This window comes from Falco naumanni, chromosome 1, assembly GCF_017639655.2.
Source record: "Falco naumanni isolate bFalNau1 chromosome 1, bFalNau1.pat, whole genome shotgun sequence".
NCBI classification, from domain to species: Eukaryota; Metazoa; Chordata; class Aves; order Falconiformes; family Falconidae; genus Falco; species Falco naumanni.
The window spans coordinates 61,626,839-61,635,474 of record NC_054054.1 but is presented as its reverse complement, the minus strand read 5'-3'; the positions used below and the strand labels follow the sequence as shown (position 1 = coordinate 61,635,474).

The 8,636-nt window shown below is 42.0% G+C and overlaps 1 protein-coding gene and 1 long non-coding RNA gene across 4 annotated transcripts in view; one reads left to right on the top strand and one right to left on the bottom strand.

Moving 5' to 3' along the window:
- Positions 1-1,086: 1,086 nt before the first annotated feature.
- Positions 1,087-4,933, bottom strand: LOC121089338. Its single transcript, XR_005828188.1, has 3 exons — positions 4,858-4,933; positions 1,486-1,545; positions 1,087-1,171 (listed from the first exon to the last, which is right to left on the bottom strand). It is a non-coding gene; the product is annotated as an uncharacterized LOC121089338 (long non-coding RNA).
- A 551-nt stretch (positions 4,934-5,484) lies between these two features.
- Positions 5,485-8,636, top strand: part of MTMR7 (myotubularin related protein 7) — a 53,277-nt gene continuing 50,125 nt past the window's right edge. The window contains exon 1 of one of the 3 annotated variants that reach the window (XM_040596456.1): positions 5,485-5,687. In XM_040596456.1, coding sequence (XP_040452390.1) covers positions 5,664-5,687 — 24 coding nt within the window. In that variant the 5' untranslated portion in view covers positions 5,485-5,663. Of the gene's footprint in view, positions 5,688-5,777; positions 5,909-8,636 lie in introns of those variants that run through there. The other 2 variants (XM_040596466.1, XM_040596476.1) reach the window with 2 other exon arrangements.

The window sequence follows — 8,636 nt, the reverse complement described above, 5'->3', positions numbered from 1 at the left end:
ATTTGCAGAATCTCTACATGACTCTTTAGGAGCTGGGATAGCTTCCTAGCACTTCCTCTCAAAGACAATTCAATTACTCACTGTCACTCATGGCTGATTCTTGATTCTAGTAAAGTCACTTGTAAAATATCCAATTCCCATTTTCAAGTGGAAGAAACATTTTTCTGCTAGATTTTAATAAAAAATAAGTTATTTAAAATTAATTATCAGAATTTCTTCTGTTTCTCTGAATAGCTGGACATTTAACTTGGGAGCAGACCTGCTCAGATATATTCAAGCATAACTAATGTATGGGGGAGGTGGGGGCCTCTTACATGTTCCCTGTTCCCCGCCCCCCCAGCATAGTCATCCATTAGAGCAGTGTCCTGCTGAGAAGCAGCAAAGGGCAAGATCAAGCAATTGCTTTTCACTGAACTATCTAACTGGCAAAAGAGTGTAAGGAGAAATATCTATATATGTGGATTTGCAGAACAAGGTAAATCTCATACAAATAAAGTATTATTTATGCTACTTCAAGAGTTAAGGAACTTTGAATCATCTTGTGGCAGAGTCTTTTTCTCAACTGGCTATATTGAGAAGCACTTATTTCCATTTTTCCTCTACAAACCCTGTTGTAATAACGGGCCCATTCCTTTAAATGCTGTAGGTGGTATGACATACACGAGCTCAAGTATGTCACAGCTTACATCCCAACACTGTTCTCTCCAGCTGGCTGTCCTAATATGCTTTGTCATGAAAAATGCAGCATTTTCATTCATTTTAGGCCAGTTATCATGTATCTAGCCAGATATCATGTATCATGCATCATGTATTATGTATAATACATCATGTATCATATATCATATATCATGTATCACATCAGTTTGTCTGTCTACAGAATAGGATCAACCCCATTCCAATTTCCAGAGGTCTGCTGGTATGCTTTCCTGCATATATTTGTTTTTATAACAGTGCAATAATGTTTTGTAACAAGGCAAAATTAAAGATTGCTTTGAGTAATTCTTGAAGGAAATGTTAAAAGGTCAAACCTAGCAACAGTTAGCCGAGTTAAACAATAAAGTGAAAGCTGCTCCCTGCATCCTTTACCTTGTCACATGCAGCTCCTGCTAGATTAACTGGGGGAGAAGTTTGTGTGTCCAAGTGCATTTGCTTCAAGAAACTTGCACGCTCCCTGAAAAAGTTCAAAAGTTATGAAACAAATATAAACAGACACACTGTTTCTGAATCCATGGTACTGATTATCCCGGGTGTAAACACTATCAAGACACCTATAAATTGCACATGTGCATTTGCACCTTTGGCTGCTATTGGTAGTGGCAATAGGCAATAGGTAACAGACAAACAGGAGTTATGATGCTACAGTGTATGAATGCCTGCCGTGTCCCCTGAGTGAATGAAATTACCCCACCTCACCAGCCCCCAGCCCAACTGTTCTAGATTTATTTCCTTGAGTTTTTCATTTCCCTCTTTTACTCTTTAACTTACCTGGTTCTGTCACCATTCACTTTCAGCTGGTCCCCTTTCCTCTGTATCTTCATGGGAAGCCTGTTCATCACAGAAAAACAACTGAAAACTAGACAACCAAAGCAAAGCAAACAACACAGCAAGTTCACTTGACTTACAGACACCAAAGCCAGACAAACACCAAGCCAGAGCATAGGCAGAGGGAGCTGCAGGGCCAAGAAAACCAAAACCAAGCTGGTGCTCTGCCTTGCCGCACTGGCAACAGTTAGTTCAGCTCAGCCATACTGTAACCCTGTTACAGCCCCATACATCAGCGTGGCGTTGGGGCATCACTTCTCTGGGATCTTGGCACCAAAGAAAGCTCGTCTGGAAAGAAGCTGTAGCACTGCAAAGCTACAGTGCCTGCTAAGGGCACTGAATGTGGTTTTGTGTTGGAAAGAGGGTGGCTAAAAATCTTCTTCAAAAGACTTCTTGTTTTTCAGCAACATCTTTGTATTTTGGGTCTTCCTAGGGTTCTCGTGCATTGGGATATTAAAAAAGGTGAGAAGTTGGTCCATATTAGGTCATACAAGTCCTTTAACAGATTCTGCTAGGAGGTTCTGCCACTCCCATTGACATTAGTGTTCAAAGTCCTTAAATAAACAAACATGAATTTATGGGGTTTTGGTCAGTGTATTTCAAAAGGCTGTGATAGTATCCTCCACTAGCATGTTCCTGAAGAATTAATCATTTGACAAGTGGCATGAAAAACCCTGACAAAAGGAAATAAGAAATTATAACTTTGTCACGTAATGAAGGGGTTAAAACAGTAGGGCAGCACTATGAAAATGGTGGAAGAAAATAAATTTCAAACTACAAAGTGGATATGTATATAATATGTTTATAATGTATATAAATATATATTTATATTTATAACGTATATAAAATGCATATTGTTATGATGTGTTGTAATCATTAATCCATAATTACCAGTTTATGAGTCATATGATTCTTTAGTGTATTACTGGTGTAGATACGTTATTTTCAAAAATGCACTAATGTATTTACTTTGCAGTAAAAACCAGTATTGTTTCCCTTTTTTCTAATATAAAAAAGGTCTATTTTGCCATGGAACTTACTGGATATTTCCATTAGAAGAAGACTGATTAAAAAGTTGATTGACTTTGACATAACTTTGTTTGGTTTGTTTGTTGATTTTAGCAAAAAATGTATGGAGACCTGTATGCTGAATTGCAGGAGGAAGTGATGTTGCCCACAAACCACTTCTTGCCAACAAGGTAGGTGTTCAGAAGCATTTCCTCAGTGAGATGCCAAGCGGGGTTTTTTTTCTCCATTCCTTATCCATAAATCCAGGGCTGCACTCAAACCACTACTGTCAGCCTTTAGCCCACAGTAACATGGGCTGACCCCAACCTCCATGTCATTCCACATACCAGATTCTTCAGGTGGAGGATTCTGTCACATTGGCTATAGTTGTCCCAGCAACAAAGCTGTTACACCACCAATTTCCAGTTGGTTTCTTCCCTACATGATAGTAATTAATATGTCTATAAAGCTGAATGACCATCTGTAGCCTACACTTTAAAATAAGTATTAATACAAGTACATACATTTATTCTTTGAGTTTGTATTATACTAAAATGCAGCCTACAGAAAACCACCTTTAAGCTAGTAAATATAGTTGTAAAACACAAATAAATCTATAGAGCCTTCCAGATCTAACATGATGATTCCAGTCCAGGCCAGCTATGCAAAGATCTGAGCTTTCAGGTGAGTTTATAGAATATAACAGAAATTTTTTACATATTGGAAGTGAAATGAGTGCTTTCAGGTTTTACTGGATGAGGCTGAAAGGTGACTCTACTACTTATGGATATAGGAAATAAACACACTGGTATTCTAGCCATCAGTGACTGGCCTTCTTCATGTGATGTTAGTCTAGAACTTTGTTGGCAGTTGCAGCAGATAGGTCAAAACCTATGTAGCCATGGTAGTTTAATTTTCCTGCCCCTACATCTTGGTTAAGTCAGAACAGTAGACTACAGAGTGTCATTTTTTGTGGTTACCCTCTCTGTACCTCTACTGTGGACAGAGGAATTCATCCCTGGGATTGTTAACACGGCAGTTTCCACAAGCATGAAAAGCAAATGAAAAATGTCAGTGAATTTTTAGAAGGTTGCGCTTACTGCAGCTTTCCCTGACAATCGCAGTAGGCATAACTTTTATCTAAATGCAAGTTCTCTTTAGAGCTCACTCACCCATTAAGAATTTTACTAGCCCCAGGCAGGTCAAAAACTCTGACAGGATGTTGAGCAACGGATTGCTACATGAACAGTCTCCTCTGAGCAATGTCTTACTTTTGCCAGCTATTGATGAATGTGAAGCAGAGGCTCACTTACATCTGAAAGTCTTCTTGCTATCAACACTAGGACTTGAACTTGGCTGTAATGAATGACAAGATGTACCAGAGAAAAAGTATCTTTGGGCACTAAAAGGATAACCGTGCTTTCTTCGAACTTTACTTAACTGGCAGTAGCCAATGCCAAAATATGATAATGTATGCAGTTGAATCACATCAGCCGTAACTACAAAGGAAACATATTTCATGGATGGTTAATTCTTAATTTATTCTGATAGCTCTGGCCTAAAATAGAGAGCAAAATATGCCACTGGTCAAGAGTCTTGTCAAGTCCACACTTTATGCGATTTATGCACCTTTATGGATGCTATTCAGTGAATTTTCAAACAGAAAATGTTATTTCCAACCCTTATTTCAGATCTGAGTGGACAGAGTGAATGCTTAAAAATTCCAAGAGAAGAATTTTCATCCAGTTGGTGGTGCCTCAGATTATGGTCATACCAGCCCTTGCTGCTCAGTAACAGCAGTGGAACTATAAGAGAAAAGAGGGAAGAAACGGGCCAAAACAGAAGAAGGAGGCAGAATGGTCAAATCTGAGGATGATGTATATTCCACTCATGACAGTACAGCTTCTGTCTCTTCTAACCAAAGTTAAAATGCATTCACATTTTTGGTAACCCTGTGTTATTTTCAGCCCATGTTTTATCTTTCACAAAACAAAGTAAGCTTGATCTGTTCTTTGCAGGCAAGAGAAGGAAATGTAGCAAGCTTCTACAGTTCTGGAGCAGAGCACTCTTGCAGTGGCCTTTGTGTGGTTCAACAGGTCTCATTTGTTTCTACTCCTTGACAAGGCTAGTCCCCATTTGTGAAGAATTGCTGGAAAGTGTTCATCAACACAATTTTACAAGCCTCAAAGGCCATGGCTCATCTGAAATAATGTCTTAGCAGCTCTGATCATTTGCACATTAGCATAAACACTGAAAACATTCTCTTTTTGCTCAGAATATGATAGTGAGTTGAAGATGGCTAGATACCTGTTCTTCATCTTTGCACAGGTAAGCTGGGGAAACCGGCGCTGTGGTGTTCCTTTTTGCTCCAAGAGGTAACACATCTCTTGGACCAGGTAAAGCAAAAGACGGGACAAGGAATTTCAGGCCCAAGACTGAAAATGGCGTGTTACAAAAAATCTCCTCTTGTGCAAATCCCAGCATGCAGCAAAATAACGAATTACAGAAAAACAAGACACACAGGGCTTGAGATAAACAAAATCAGCGCCTCCGTTTCAGTAAGTGCGGCTTTTGTCTTTTATTGCACATGCTGCGCCAGGGAACAAAAAAAACCAACCCGGGGGAGGCGATCTCGGACAGAGCTGCCTTTGATGCTTCCGATGTTATCTTCGCGGAAAGGACGGGCGGAGCGAGGTGATCTCGGATGAGCCAGCAGCCGGCGGCCAAGCCACCTCCGGGCTGTGCCCCGGGTGCCCTGCGGGACCGAGCCGCCCCGAGGGCCGGGGTCCCCGCCGCGGCGGCCGGGGCCGGGGCGGGCGCGGCGCATCCCGCCGGCGGGGCAGCATGGCAGCTGCCGGGGGTGGGGCCAGCCGCCGGCCTGCCCGCTGCCCGGCGGGGGCGCGGTATCCGCTGCGATGAATGCTCTCCTCTCCCTACCTACCTGCGCCGGAAAACGCGAGGAAAAATAAAACACAGATATATTAATTATTTCATTTTATTTTATTTTTTAAAGCAGGGCTGGCAGGAGAAGCTAGGCGAGAGGCCAGGTGCGTTGGGCTGCCCCTCCGCCGGCGGCGGGAGGTGCCTGCGGAGCTCGGCCGGGCGCCGCCGCCATGGAGCACATCCGGATGCCCAAGGTGGGTCCCGCCGGGCGGGCGGCGGCGGCGGCGGCGGGGAGAGGCCGCCAGGGGCCCTGGGCCGCGCAGCATCCCCGCTGCGGCGGCTGCTCCGGCCCGACGCGGGCTCCCGCCGCAGCCCTCGGGAGGGGCGGTGCGCAGCCGTCCTCTGCGAGCTGGGTAGCGGCTGCGGGGCTTTTCCCAGCCAGTTTGCTGTGAAATCTGCCCGCGCACGCCGGGAGGTGAGGCCGCTGGGTTGCCGTGGGGGCTGGGGATTTGTCGGGCATTTTATCTGCTCGTTATTCAGTCCCTCCTGTGAAGGCGGGGGCCGCCCGTGGGTTGCAGGTATCCAACATGAGAGGTGTGTTACCCGCTCTTTGGTTGCCTTTAGTTTACCCCGGTGTTTCAGACCTGGTGATGAATTTGTTCAGGGTTTGCCTGCCGCCGCTTGGCCAATGTAATAATCCTTTCTAAGCATGAGGCCTGGATCTGTTAACAAAATTGCCATCTTGCTCTAAAAAAGAAGACTCCGTTTTGACACATAAAGAATTTACTCATACACAATGAACCAAAGCAATATGTTAATTTGAAGTTGAGGTGGGATATCTTTTCGTATGTATTCATTTATTTATTAACCCAAACACCGTGATTAAGAATTTACTCATGTTTGATTTGTGCCTGTTTGTTTATTTTCAATATTTAGCATGTTGACATGAATTTGAGATCGGGGCCTCTTCTGACTTCTTGGGCCTTTAGGTGTTAAGCTGCAAATATATTACAAACCCAGGGCATTTATAACAACTGCCTTTCCTCTCACCTGGTTTCACAATCTGTTACCTGCCTCTGTGGGAAGGAAGAATCTCAGAATAGTAAGAATGTATCCTACTGCAGGTAGGAAACTGTCAGTGAAGCTTGCCTGAACAGATGCTTCTGACCATTAGCTGAAGAATGCTGAAAGCACAGAAAACAGTGAAAACAAATTTATAAGGGTAGAAAAAATCCTGAATATAAATGGTTGTAATTGCTGTGAGTGGAAGGCTCATGCAAGTCCCTGTTGCAGGCAATGGAAGCTTATCTGTTAGCTTTTCTATAAGCAAACCCTTAAAATATTGCTATGCATATGTAAAACCCATTTCTGTGTCTGACAGCTGTGAGAAGACACTGTTCTGATCACTGAAGACGCTGAAAATCTTACTCAATGTGAGGTGATTCTGCAGTCTTAGTTCCAGACATTCCCTTACATTACAAATAATATAATAAAGCAGTTTAGAAGAAGATTTAAAGGTACAAATGTTACAAAAATCCTTTAAAATTTCTTACATGAATGTAGAAAATCCAGGACATTCAACATGAGTCATTATTGAAATACTTCATCTCTCCAGTTACTCCTAGATACGCAGACAAGTCAGTGTATCTACAGTTACCTAACAGAATTGATATCTTTGATTGGTTTGCTAAAAAAACCCCAGAACTTGGCTTAAAATTAGCCACCAGAACAGTTTTGGGGGTTTGGGGGGTTTTGTTTTTACTGAATTTGTTTTTTATAATTTGGAGTTTAATGTTTAATGATGTCCAATGCCAGTAATGTTAAATCAAGTGAGGGAAGGCTATGTGAATATAGAGATAGTCTCACCGTATCATGTGGTAGTCTCTGGTGTCACATTCCTGACTCCAGTTTTGTTCTGAGAGAAAATTGGCACTTTCCTTGATTTGCAAACCCAGCCAAATGGAAATTCAAGATAAATCCCATACTTAGAAAATTAATTAACTTAATGATATCTGAAATCTTTTCCTTCAAAAGGGAATAAAAAATGTCTGTACCACATGACATCCATCAGAACTTGGCAGTTGCTTTTTATTTCAATTTAAATAGAACTGTAGTGAGTGATGGTTCATAGGTATTAAAATAAATGTTATAAAACATAACAGTTGCTAAAAAGACAGAAAGCAATTCCATACCAGTTGGACCAGTAATTCATTCAGGTCCCTACTCTGTGTCTGACGTGACGGAAGGAGAGCATATAAACCTGGCCACATTCTGCAACCTCTCAGCATCCACAGTTGTATTAGGGTTCAGCCCTTCCTAGTTCAGTTCATGTCTGTTTATGAACCTCTCTGTATGAGTTTGCCAAAGCTCTTTCTAAACCTGCTGACACCGTCTGCCTCTACAGCCTGCATGGAATCAGGTTCCAGAAGATCATGGTTATACAAAAAAAAAATACTTTCTTTTATCTGTTAAGAAGTTCTTAATAGTTTCATGCAGTACTCCCTGCTTCTAGCTTCACAGGTTTGGTGAATAACAGTTCCATGTTCACCTTGTCCATGCCTTCACCGTAAGTCTTGATCACAATCCACCAGATTCTGATATTTTCAGAGAAATGTCAACAATGATCCCAAGACCTCTTTCCTGTATGGTAACTACCAGTTCTGAGTCTGTGGATGTGCAGATATGGTTTAGGTTGTTTTTCCTATAGGTACATTATGTCTGTGTTGAAGCTCTTCTGTGTCACTTTTGCCCACACAATCTGTTTTGCAGGGCTCTTCTGGAGTTTTTGTGCAACAGATAAAGCATTTGGCTATCTAAGACAGCTTATGATCATCCAAACATTTGAAAATTTTACTTTATTCTTTTCTTCAGGTCACTGAGAAAGCTGAATAAAACCAGTCCTAGCACTAGATTTTGTAGGACTTCACTGTTGACTCTTTTCCATCCTGACAAGAGACCATTAAGCCCTAGTCGTTGCTTCCTGTCCTTTAACCAGCTTTGTCTGTAAATGGACCTTTCCTACACTAACATGACAACTTAGTTTCTCTAATAACCTTCAATTATCAAAAGCTTATCAAAAATATGTTATGTTCTCTGGGTCACCTTTACCCACATGCTTCATGACAGTATCACAGGGCTTCAGCAGGATTTCCTGCTGCAAAAGCCATTCTGGTTCTTTCCCAACAGACTGTGTGTATCCATCT